Source organism: Bombus huntii, chromosome 7 (genome assembly GCF_024542735.1).
Source record: "Bombus huntii isolate Logan2020A chromosome 7, iyBomHunt1.1, whole genome shotgun sequence".
Classification (NCBI taxonomy): Eukaryota; Metazoa; Arthropoda; class Insecta; order Hymenoptera; family Apidae; genus Bombus; species Bombus huntii.
Window position 1 is genome coordinate 7,133,710 of NC_066244.1, and position 13,407 is coordinate 7,147,116.

Sequence of the window (13,407 nt, forward strand, 5' to 3'; positions counted from 1 at the left end):
GGATCATCTCTTGTCCTTTGATTCGCGGTTCATCACGGTTAACACCACGTACGCGTATACTCCACGAGCGTTTCGTCGGAACGCAGGATCATTTCGAAGACGTCCAGATGAGAATTTACATTGATTGGCCCGCATAATTGAATCGCATTCAGGCTTAATGAGCTCATTGTGTACGCGTACGGTACAGTTCATCGAAGCGTGTCGCGGAGGTATCGCGCATCGGAGCCTTCGTTGATTCGATTGTCCTGACAGTTGAATTGTCGCTACAGAGAGTCGATACTGCGATTGTACCGACGTCGAGGCGCGCGGGGACGAAGGTCTCCGGCTGAACGGACACACCTGTTTGCGTCTTCCTTTCCGCGTGATTTATGCGCGTGCCAATTGAATTATTTTCGCTGCGCTTTCGAATACGATTCATCCGCGTGACGAGCGGAAGACGATCGACGAATCGCTAGAATCCAAGTGGTGGCACGTGTCGAAGAAACTACATCTCGATGGTTAATGGAATATCCTGCTCGTAGCAGGAAGTTCGCTTCCTTTCGTTCTCCTGTTACAACCAGGTTACTCGTCGTGCCACCAATTCGAACGATTAATATTTAATTGATCCATTTTTCGATCAGCTTCTAGAATTGTTCTTCGCAAAACGAATGAAGTAGCTATCGTCTTTCTCGTGTCTTCCGCCTTCTTAACGATATATGCATCCCGTTGAAAGAGCTCCGCGGAAGTTCACGAAGCTCGCACTTCTTCCGGTAGAGCGGCCAGATTGCGGAACCGACGAATTTCGAAGAATGGATCCCACGAGAGGGTACAAGTATCCGTCACGCCGCTTGCTTCCTGAAGGAGTTGCCTTTTTCGACTCATCTTCAACGCTGTGCCTGCCGCTTCTCTTCGCTATACATTATGTTTTCCCGAACGCATTCACGACTTTTTGCACCGAGGGGCTTCGGAAGTGCGCAGCGCGCAACTTTAACCCTTTTTCTTGCTCGTCTTTTCCTCTCGAGGATCTTTTGATGCTCCGTGATTTCGAGTCACGCTTGAGAAGGTTCGCGAGTACCTTCGAACGTCGTCCTTTCTTCAATTGGTTTCCTCGTACGAGTCGTGCAACCGAAGGCTCCTGCTCCCGCCAGTTTCCGTGTGTCGAATGGAAATTCGGGATCGACTTCTCTCTCTTTTTTTTTTTTCTTCTTACAGCGGAAGTACCGACTTCTCTGCGCGAAACGTTACCCTTCCACCTCGAACGCGATACAAACGTCGAGACTACGACGCGAATCACGGGAACACTGGCGACGCAGTCAATCGTGTGGCAGAGAAAGAAGAAAGATTGGAACCGAATTAAGGGTGGCGAGGTTACATGAACGTAAGGAGGGGAGGGGAATGGCGGAAAACGGAGAAAACCAGCACGCGAGAGGGGCAAGGGGAGAGACCGCGGGCGTCACTTTGGTGGCAGGCTACGTTGAAAGCGCTCATTGAAATGGCTCGCGGCAGTCTGACGTACGCAGATCATTAATTGAAATTCCGTTACGCAAATGCTACGTGCACGTACGCGCGTCCTATGCAACGCGTTCGACGCATTCGCACACGAACAGACGACCGTCTCGGGGATACGCTCGAGTACCAGCACCAGACTAGATTCTATCGTTTTTATCGAGGTAAATTAGCGAGGGCATGCGCTTAATTAGGAACACACGTCCGCCTGGTATTCGTGTTTCGCTTAACCCGCACGGCTGTTTTTACCCTGTGCAGTTGTAAAAATAATTGGACAGGCCACATTGTTGCCGCGGAATCGCGTAGGCGGGAACACAAGGGTTGAAAGAATAACGGAGAATTAATGATACGTTTAAATAAAGCGGCGATTATGAAAGTGGCGATACGGTATTGCACGTATGCTCGCGATGTAAAATAAAAAAAATTCGAGCACGCTAGGCAGACCAGCGTATTGTTTGGCCGCAGCCGCATATCGGAGGAAATTGTTTCGGAAATAATTAAAACGTTTAAAGGTCGAATAGGATTTCGCGAAAGCACGTGACGAACAAAGCGCGCGGAGAAGCGAGGGATTCGGTTCCTGTCTCGCGCGCTCGGTCCCCGTGATTTTTCCGTCTCCTTTTTACGGGCCTCTCCTCTGTGTACTCCGCACGCTGTGCACGCGACTTTCGGAATCGCTCTTTCGAAGTTCACCGGCAATCTCTGTGATGTCTGCCTGGCCTTGCGAGCACAAGAGAAAATGGCACTTTTGTGTCCCGGTTACTAATGCGTCTCGTAATAATTTCGTTTTTTTTGTCGACTGCCTTTTACGTGACTCGTTTCCTCGTCGCAATTTCTGGATCGTTCCTTTCTTTTTCTCTACGTGCACCGTACAGACGGTATAGAGGACGACGGGTACACACGTGGAAATCAGCCGACGGAAAAGAGACGAAAAGAAAAAAAGAAAAAATAGAAAGAAGAATCCCTGAAGTTTTATCTCTGCAGGCTTGACAACGCGACATTTTGTATTATTTCCAGAAACGATATGGAAGTACGGACAGAGAGACCTCGAACGGCTGGCCGGATAGCACCGACCGGACGCGTTACTCCGACCATACATCAAACAGGTGGAGGAAGAAGAAAAGCGATACCAGTTCCGCCGCCGAGGGTGCCGACCCCCATGCCCACCGCAAACAATAATCAACAAAAGTAAGTAAATTATGTTCTCGATAGACTGTGTCGCGTTTTCCCGTTTCGTTCGATCGAAAAATATATCTCCCGCCACGCTCTGAAACCCCAGACCATCGGCGAAAATGAGAATCAGGGCGTCGACGATAAAGCGACGCTCGCAAATTGCATTGTACATGGTGTTTAAAGAGTAATTATACCCTATATAATAAAATTCGGCGGCAATTATATTACGAAAGTACATCGTTTAACTCCTGCATTGATATCGAAAGATCTTCGTTTCTGCGACGAAAAGTCCACAATAAAAATTTTAAATCGCGTAAATCCATATTGAATAGAGAACCAAATAAGAATAGAGCGATCCATTTTGATCAAGTTCTCGATCTGTCTCGTGCAAAGTCGCGTCACTTAATCATCTGTGGCTATCACTCTACGACCCTTACACGACTGTTGCCTTCTAATGGTCTCGCTGTAATCGTCGACCGCTGCCGCGTCGTCAAAATTAACGGCTTTTCTATCGCAGTAGCTTATAATTTACTAATTCCTTGTATCTTCGTTCAATAAATCGTTCTTCTTGCCGCTATTTTCGTCCGCTTCGTATCTACGCCGATATAATTCGATCGACCTTACTACGCTTTTAAACTCGCTGTCCTAAATTCGAAAAGAAACGACCGCGATCTTTTTCGGAATCGGCGACTCGATTCACGCGATGCGAGCATTCCGTAGAATGATAGGTCTACCCTGCGACTTGCTCGTAATAACTCATCCCAAATATCTGAACTCTGACGATGAATAGAACGGTTGTTGGCGGTTCGCGAGGCTCGTATCAGTTTCCGACGCAACATGTACTTCTAGTTGACGATACGACGTTCGGGCTTGAGTTGGTATTCGCGTCGAATACCAGGAAAGAGAGAGAGAGAGAGAGAGAGAGAGAGAGACGATGCCATTAAGTTAGTGGGATTAGACGCGCGCAGAGTTCGGTCCCGACTGATCAAAGTTTACCGAGGTACCGGTCATTCGGCGTACTCTCCACCAATTTCAAGATGTTCTCGGCAATATATAGTATTTCGTGTAGTTTCTAGAAACCTGGGGTATAGCTGGTAACTGCGTGTCTGGTTCAATTACATTAGGCGTACGATTGTGTAAGCGTTAGATCACGGTTTTACAATTTCCCCACCTTAGAACCTTCGAGATTCGAATCTCTTCTATAGGAAGGGAATAACTGGTAACGAATCGGAAGTTAGAATAGTAGAAATGGAAGGGTCCGCGAAGCATTCTTAGACCGCGAATGAATCGAAATCGAAGGTATAGGGATGCTTCGGGTCGTGGCTCGCAAAGTGACGTGGTTGTTCATCGTCCCTCCCGATAGAGCGTACAACTTTATCTTGCGGTTTAGGGGGATTTTGCGCGGATTTCCGGCTATATCGGGCATCGACTAGGGCCAGGATAGGCAGGCTCCATTAAGTACGACGTAGCAGCGAAACACAGAGAGTTTGGTCCGTCTGATTAAAGTTCACGAAACACGAGACCACCGGCCACTTTACCGATCTCTTCGACCAATCTACTTCGACCACACGTTGAATTCGCTCGGTACACGGATTTGCGGGGTTCTTTACCGCCTCCTCCTTGCACCATCGTATTAACTCTACCGTACATAAACGACTATCGTTCGTTCTCCATTCGATCGTTATTTCTGCCTTTAGAAGATTAGCAAGTCCGATTGCACCGAGGATACTCGAGCGGGCTGCGTTCGTTGTTTTAATTGTGCTGCTTTTAGTAGCTTGTTAACTAATGCGGATTATTAAGGGGAACGTTATTCCTGTTCAGGTATCGAAGAACATGGCAGTGGGATGAGAAAACTGGCTGCGTCCAGTCAGACTAGTTATTCCGCGACGCGGTGGCGGCCTGACATCGTGGTTCCGATAGAGTCATAAAATGTATAGCGCACGTTGCCAGCCACTCACTGTGCACTTCTGTTTCGTGACGCATTCCAGCCACGTAGAAGTCTTAACGGAGTACCATATTCACCGACCAAGTAGCGAATTCATTTCCCAGACGTCCCATATCCTGTGACGAGATGCGCGTTTTCGGCGCGTATGTATCCGAGATATCCTCTTGCGGGCTCAATTCCGCGTCTTTTCGCTCGTTTAAGTATCGCGTCCTTTCGTATCGCGGAAATTGGTTTCGTCGTTCGATCTTCATCTCGCGAATCGTAAAACAAATTCGCGAAAGATAGGTACGCGTGCCATTCTAACGAAGTTGTCGCGTGTCGCGCAGTTTCGTTCCGATCGCGCTCCGAGTTTACACGGAAACAAGTTCGAACGATTTCGCACGCGTGTGGTTCGCATACGATTAATTTGGGTAAAACGATACGAAAGGCACGTAGGGTAGAAAATCAAATTCAGTAAATTCCGTGTTTTCGTATCGCGCCGTTGGCGATGATTGGCTGGCAGTTCAAATTTTTAACGAGTCTCGCAGTACCGCGAAATTAATTACGTAACGACTAGGGTTTCTTTCCACGGGTTGGAAATCAAATCCCCTCTTCGCATTTCCGCCAGTTTACTCTCCTCTCTCCCTCTGGCCAACTAACGCCGACGGCACCTTTGTGTCCTCGCTGATACATATATTAATCCGTTATTAAAACGCGAGAAGTATCGCCGCGTACTTGTCGAATGCCAACGTGTAAATATATTTTCCTCCCTTCCACTAATTATGCCTCTGACATGAAAACGAGAGTCACCACGTCGATTAAACAGCGCCGTCCGTTAATTAACGCGCGGTATTATTTCCTTCTGCGAATTTAGCAGCAGTAGATTCGCAAAAAGTTGGTAACAACTCGAAACCCGGCACGATCCTTGTACGAATATTCGACGAACGGCAGAGGGTCCTAATCCGGGGCTGGTGGTTTAACGAGAGAAAGAGACGATGGGAGAGGGGCACGGAACTGTACGGATGGGAGGCCGGAAAGAGAAAGACCAAGAGATTAGAGATCTACAACTTATCTCGAAAAGTGGTTTCCGTCGTTGTACAAGTGGTCGTAAGCGGCTTACAGGCGCATCTATGTGATTTCGGTACGTATCTCGCACGACTTTAATACACGGATAAATCTGCATTCTATTAATTAGAGATTCGAATCTGCTCGGCTGTCGGAACGTGTCCCCCGTCACAGCATCTCTTTACCATTGTAAAAGGAACAAGTTGACGAAAGAGACGAGAGTCAGAAAAGAGGAGGCATTCACGCGTCTGGTGACGTGCACCAGACTCGTTTTATGTGCCATTTACCGCACAAGTACATCGACGGTCGGTCTACCTGGACTGGGCTGTAGTAGCGGGCGTAGTTATCCGACGGATAAAAAACTCGCAAACGCGCCGGAGTAAAATCGTTTTAATTTCATTGGTTCGGGCTAATTACCTCTCTCGGCGATCGGTTACCGAATTCCCGCGGTTGCGAGTCTCACGCGTCTGTCTGCGAGGAGACGCGTTCCATGTGCTCGTTGGAGATGGCGTTGGAGAAGGCTCGACGAGCCTTTTTCCCTTATCCCTCTCTGGCTTTCTTCGTTTTCCCTTTTTTCCTGCCTCTTTTTTTTTTACGAATTCTGATCGGGTACTAATACGATGAGAACGACCGTATGGACGGTTGAAAGCGTACGGTTTTGCATTTTCACCGCAGAACGTGGATCGAACGAGCAACGTGGAGAAGTTTGAAGCGCGATATTCGTGAAAATGAGCCAATTATCCAAAATGTACGCAACCGTGCGAATTTTTCCGAGAGAATGTTAATTAATTAGCGACGGACCGTGGACGCAGTAACCGATCCCCTGGCCGAATAGCGTGTACGCTGTGCGAAACAGGCAAAGGTTCATTAGATCTTTCATCATAGGCTGAAATTCTGTGGACCACAGGGCAAATAGTTCGCCGCCGCTTTATATAAAGCAGAGAAGCTTTGTATCAAAGAGAGCTACCCGTATGTATTCGTTAGATGGTATTTAGCATAGTTCCAATGAGCGATGGAAGCCCAGTCTCGGCTTGGCGAATGTCAGGTATTCGCCTGCGTTTCACTGGACGAAGAATCGTCGATGCGAATCGTTAAATTCCGTCCGTGCTTCGTCGGTGTCGATGAGACACTCTGTTACGACTCGTCGTACATAGGAACGGCTATAGAGGTGCAGATGGCGCAAAAGGGACGTTTTAACTGTGCAAATCTACCTCGTTATAGAACCAATTATTACAAAAATGTCATGTCATTTCGAGGTAATTCGCGATTTCACGTAGATAGCGAGAAGATTTAATCACTGAATATCGATAACATCGATTTCGCATTAACTTGCCAAAGACGAACAGACGCTTCGAAGAGGATAGTTGGAAGTTCGATTCATATCGGGGGAAACTGGCAACCTGATGGAAAGCGTTTCGATACGGCTTTCGATTCGCAGACAGTGCGCGTTCGGGTCGACTGTTTCGCTCGAGGAGAACGACTCGGTTGGAAAAAGTTCGTCGGCCGGTTCGTCAATGAAGCGATACGGAGGCAACATTTATTACTATTTACTGTGACAAGTGGAATGGAACCTAAACTCGCCTTTTTGCCGTCGAGTCCGCAAAGCGTTCTTCTCAAAGGATCAAAGCTTCGTTCGTTCTGTCCGAGAATCCACAGCACGCGCGTATTCATTTTTTCGAGTACGCTCGTTCGGACGCTGCGCTGCCTGGACGTAAGCCGAGAAAGCGAAAACGTATAAAGAGAAAAGCGCGCCGAGCAGCGAAAGCAACCACCATGGACACAACTGGAATCAAAACGATGCTATATCCATGTGGCAGTATCGATCTAACTCGCGAACGCATTCGGTCGTGAGCTTTGCTCGTTACGTAAGGTTAATGTGGAAAGAGAGTCTCTTTGTTTGTATCTGATCTTTGTTCGCTTGTATATGAGTCCGACCCCCATGGTCATTGCGTTTATCTGTTCGGCGTTCTCTTGGACGATACCTGTATCTTGCACTCGCTCCTAATAGACTCCACTTTCCCTGCTTACTTTTAACGAGATTTGTTTTTCACAAGACCCGATACCATAATTGCATCAACGATCTACTTGTCTCCTCGAGGGCTTACGGGCTCATTAGCGGCGATAAAGCGACTACCACGGCCGGTCTCTGTTTTATAAATAATTTCAGCTGGTCGTAACGATACTTTTTGAATAATTTATCTCGTCGTTATCGATTGTCCAGCTACTCGTTTCTCGCCTCTAACGGACGATCTAACGCTCGAGAGACGAGAAGGGATCGTGGGGCGCGAAAGAATTTCACCGTGAAGTCGTTCCTAATCTGTTTACATTTAATATATTCATTATCGTAACGGGGCTTTGAGAGGGCGAGGATTTGATTTTTCGACGCGTGCAAACGCACCGTGAGGCTGGTAGAAGAAGAGCAGAGCGTTGCCTTTGATAGGAGCTGGAAGCGCGTGCGAACGTGCCATCTCGAAATACGTCAAGCGATTTAATGAGCCGGATTTCACGGGATCGGCGTCGAATGGGGAACGGGAATCTTCCTATGGGAACTCAGTGGCGTATGAGCCGATCGGTAGGGTATTGGGGAACGAAATGCATGGGCGAAAATGGCGAGAGGCAGGGTGGGTGAACGCGGAAAACCGGGGTCAAAAGCCCGCAGAAATTTTCAACAAAGCCGCTCATTGTGTTCGCGAGTGGCAAAAGGGGTGCCAAGCCACGTATATAATGTTCCTCTGACGAACCCCGTCCGCTTTCTTTTTTTCGCCGCGCTTACGCACTGGTTGCGTACCTGTCGCAAAAATAGCATTGCAGGTAAACCACTCGGCGCGCCGTTTCCACGCGCGTCTCTTTTTGTATTTTTCGTACGTCGGTGCGTGTCGTTCGATTGTCACTCGCACGGCTCGACTTTGATGGGTGTTATAACCAAGCCATGTATTTCGATTTTCAACACTGTTGCTCTCTTCCACTCGACTAATTTGACTCGCGTAATATTTGCCGGTTTCGCGTGTATTTCACTTGATAGATCGATTCGTTGGTTCCAAATAATTGCCTCGCCGTACCGGACAAAAATATTCCCCCTTTAAACGACTATCGGGTCGTGCGAGTGAAAAATATTGCGAGTATTCGTGTAATTTTCAAATTTTAATCGTCGCCCACTCCATTCCCGAGTATTTAAAAGGGAATCAACGGGGTAGAGGGACGAGGAAATAGAGGATCGAAAACTGCGATACGCGCGTGCTCGGAACCTTTGAGACTGCATTTTTTTTATTTTCAAAGACACTGTTTGACAGATGCCCCCTGATCCTCTGCACCCTCGTTACGAGCCTCAAATCTCTTCGAATCAACGGGGTCGCCGATTTCACCCCTTCTGTATTCTTTTTTCCGCCTTCGTCCTGTTCTGCTCTGGTTCATTCATCGCACACCCTCTGTCGCGCTTTTCGGGCCTTTATAAAGCTGTGAACGCGTGATAATCGAGGACGTCGCTTCGATTGGGGCGATCTCGCACCTTTGTCGACTGTCGAACCGTTATGCTATAACGAGTCAGCGATGGTTAAGTTGGTTGAAGTGGCTGCTGGTTAAAGAGAACGTCTCTCTCTCTCTCTCTCTTTCCATGCTCCTCGTCCCTCGCCGTATATCCGGTCAGGATACCATTGTATGCACTTGTCGCCGCGTAGATTCGTGTCATTCACGGTGGTCCCGATACTCTTCTTGTCGCAGACGAAACGATATCGATGACGCTTTACTCGTTTTGCCCGTGTTTCCATCGTCTTTCTATCGCTCTCGATGCCGGGAGCAAGTGTTGACGGCGCTGTAAATTTATTTAGGTTCTCATAAGCGCGGTTTCTCATAGAACTCGTGTCGCGTACTTTTCCCAACGTTATCACGGAACGGGATCGATCGCAACGAAAAAGCAAGAAGATTTATTCGCAACAAGTTGTCGGTATTGAGATCTCCGACGTGGTAATCGTTGTGCAACTTATTTTACCGTGATTAGCATAATTGAATCGATCGTAGACTTACAGCTGGATCGACGATCCTGTTTTATCGGCGCGCGATATATACCCCGTGTCACGATTAGAAGCGAAGTCGTATCTCGATCTGGTGGCAATCCGGGGAACCATGGACGCCGGGACGCCTGATGCTTCCAGGCGTCTCCGTTAGCGGGCGCCACTCTGCGGTTACGGGGTAACATCAGCTGGATTCGTTTCAACCCTCCGTGCTGCTCGCTGCTGGAACCTCTGTCCACTCGGCGTCCGACTTTCGACGAAGCTGTTGGCGTGTGTCAGAGCTCTGTCCCTCAGGGTGAATCTCGCTTGGCAGTATCTATCGATCGTCGAGTGAATGTTCGATCGTTGAAAGTTTAGATAGAAGACATTGGAGCGATCTAAAGAGTCAAAGTAGATTCTAAATCAAAATCATCTACTCGTCGGACAACCGGCCCGACCAATTGAGCTATTCAGCTCGTCGACAGATTGCTTCTCGCTTAATGGCTACCGTTGTAATAGAGTAGTCGGTGTTTTTATTAACGTCGTTGGAACCGTGTCGTTAGCGCCGATAGCTATACGTCAAGCGTCGATGAGAAATTACGAGAATCGCGACGAGGCGTTGATGGAGGCCTGGTGTCCGACATCGTCGTGGTGCAGGAACGCGAATTTATGACTCTCCATCTTCGGTCGGTAGTTACTGTTGAAACGGCTGGTAGACGATAGCCGAAGCAATGTACGGAATCGCATCGCAATTATTCGCATGGTGAATAGTTTATCAGGCGATAGGGTCGTTAACCTAATGGAAACGGCGTTAAGGCGAGGATCGATATGGTGCACTTCGTCGCCCGACATCCTTGCCGAGGCCAATCGCGAGAAAACGGGCCGTGAGAGGCGAGAAAATCCGCGCCGGCTCTAATAGCGCGTGAATACATTTAATGGACCCATTTGAATTATAATGGCCGATCGAGATATTCCGATTGGCAGTTGCCATCCGACAGATCTCGGCTTGTTTCTCCGCTGCCTAATCTTTTTCAGAGATTAGAAACCGGTACGCTCTCTCGACTGGGTCCCGTTATTGAGCCATTATCGACTTTTAAAGTTCCTACGATTATGATGGAGCACGGTGGCGCGCGAGCTTTCCATCGGTAACCGAGGAAACCAGATTTTTCAAAGGCTCGAGCCGCGAATCGACACGACGTGTCGCGTTACTACGGGGATTATGATAATTCGTTTCGAAAGATTCACCAACACACGCACGAAAATAGGTGACAGATACAGAGACACCGTGTGACTCTCGCGCGGTTTACGTTACGAGTGCGTTCATCGTCGCGAGATACGTGCGAACGTTATTTTTTTTTTTTTTTTATAGCGGCAGCGAACGTTATAAAACGGCTCGTAGCTTTTTATCGACGTTAATTCCGCGGAAGTACGTCGTAGTGGGTAGTTTTACGACGAGCTTCGCGATTCGCGCGTCGAATTCCAGATTTCTGGTTGACCTCGTAAAAACATCGAGAACGCTGTTTATCCGATTTCACGGCGATCGAAAGCAGCGCGACGCTCGTTAACTCTCGATTAAGTCTAGCAGATTTTATTCGCGACCGAGTCGCTTCGGAATATATCGGAATAAATATTCACCAGGACTTTAAAGCCGAGGATCCGAGTCCAGACGGAAGTCGAGACGCAAGCTCTGTGTTCGACGTTGCAATCGATAACGTAAATGTAGCCGAGCGAAGCAGCGTCATATCGCTATGGGCTAGGACGGTGGTCGTTAACGCCGTCGAACATAATTATTTATAATTTATTTAATATCCATGTTTTAACGATGTTAATTACACGGCAAGGGGCGCTCAGCGTCGCCGCTCCGACGTAATCACCCCTCGGGACGTTGGCGCTCCAATCTCTCGCTACCTTCAAAACACCTGTACTTCTCCTTCCGCGTGTCTTTCATAATGACTTCGTTCGCTCCACTTCCACATGCTAACAATTGTTACCTCGACACGACACGTTCCTTCTTCCTTACCGCGATACCATAGAAGATGCTTCTTTTTCTTCGTTTCTCTCTCCCTGTTTCGTCGTCATCGCGATCATTACGTACTCGTATATCTGGAGAAGAGGCATAGGGACGCGCGCAATTTAGGAAACGTCGACGGAACGTTTGTCACGCACGCGAGCCATCGTTTTCGATTGCCGACGCTCACTAAAATCGACTGTTTATTTCAACGATCGATAACGAGGCTGTGAAATTCAGCCTTCGATGAGAACGGTTTGTGCGCCATTGGCGCACGTCGCCCGTCTTAGTTACCTATAATGACGGTAAATTACCATCCCTATCACGCCACGTTCCCGTGACTGCGGTGAGGAACGACGAAAAATCGGGACGCGTGGGTGGCTGAGGTAACCGTGGGTCCTCGATGTCCGAGTGAGTGTCGAGCGTATTCCATCGCGGACGAACAAACCGTAGAACACGAATCACGTACAGAGACACAGGGATACGCGTGTTGAGTAAATCGACGAGTTAACCGCGTCCTGGTGCAACGATCCCCTATGAATAATCGACACTGTGTTCACCCGCGTTTGCTTAACTCGGTGGGTGTACAAGTGGGTGGCAGACGTGGATCATAGGATTATCCTGTTCATGGTGAACGTCGTTGGACCCGAGGACCATCCGTTATTGTTTCGATCGTGGGACTCGAGGACCGTCCGCGGGAAAAAATGTTGGGTTTAGCGTTGCGTGTAAATTAGAAAACCGATTTGTTTTTTCCTGTTTGCTGTCGACTCGGCTCTTTGTTGGACGCGTTGCGACCGTTGTAGCGGATTTGCATCGGCGTTCGATCGCAAACGATAAGACGTAGGTGTGATCATTGGTGCAACGGTGTGTCCGACCGCCGACACGCGTAGCAACGCGAAGCATATTGTAAAATTCCATGATTTATTCGTCGAGCGTCGACTTTTCCGATCGAAATAAATTCCACGAGCGGACGGGATTCGTTACGCCGCCGTATCGACAAGATCGGCAGAAATATTCGCTGGATCGGCTTTCGCCGTATTTATTGCCTCCTTCTCGTTTTGTTCTTCTCTTCTGGTAGCGTGCGAGCGTGAAAACTGGATCAACGACACGGGGGATAACCCGGTATCCTAACGAGCGACGCGCAGTTGCGTTGTAGCAACAAATAGCCCAACGCACCCGGCTTATCCGCTTCCATTCGTTTCGATCCGAGAGTGTCTGGTTCATTATCGGTCGCAACGCTCGGTTACATCTTTTAACGAACGTGTAACGAATGTCCCGGACGATAGGTCGACAGATAACGGAGCAAATGAAATTGTCAGGGACGACGAGGCGGATCGAGTTAACGATAGGTGCTCCACTCCTCCGAGATTCTCTCGTGCGTGCTTCTGGAACATCGTGTCGTTTTCTTTAGCTGTCGTTTAGCTAGATAATAAATACGATATAATTTTACGAAGCAAATTGAGAGTCGCGCAAATTTACTTCGTATTTCCACGCCGTTATCCGCTTTCATACCTCACTCTGTGGTATAAATCGCGAGCGTTTTCGTATTTAAGCAACATCGTGGAACTCGTATACTGCCGATTGGATTCTGGGCCGCGATAACGTATCGATCTGCCAGCTACAGTCCGATGTTTGGCTAGATAATCTCGGCCAGATACACAATAGCCATATTTTCACGATATTGTCTTTAACCGTTTCCGCGTAGCGAGAAATAATCGCGCGCACGTGAGAGGCATACTCTCCGTTGCGTATAGTTTACACGAGAAGAT

The 13,407-nt window shown here is 48.3% G+C and overlaps 1 protein-coding gene across 4 annotated transcripts in view; it reads left to right on the plus strand.

Annotated features, from left to right (window-relative positions):
- The window catches only part of LOC126867998 (uncharacterized), a 258,493-nt gene that overhangs the window by 38,968 nt on the left and 206,118 nt on the right, over positions 1-13,407 (plus strand). For all 4 annotated transcript variants that reach the window (XR_007690507.1, XM_050623115.1, XM_050623114.1 and 1 more), the window contains exon 2: positions 2,500-2,670. Coding sequence is in view for 3 of the 4 variants with exons in the window: in XM_050623115.1 (XP_050479072.1) it covers positions 2,507-2,670 (164 nt within the window). In the remaining variant the exon portion in view is untranslated. The remainder of the gene's footprint in view (positions 1-2,499; positions 2,671-13,407) is intronic.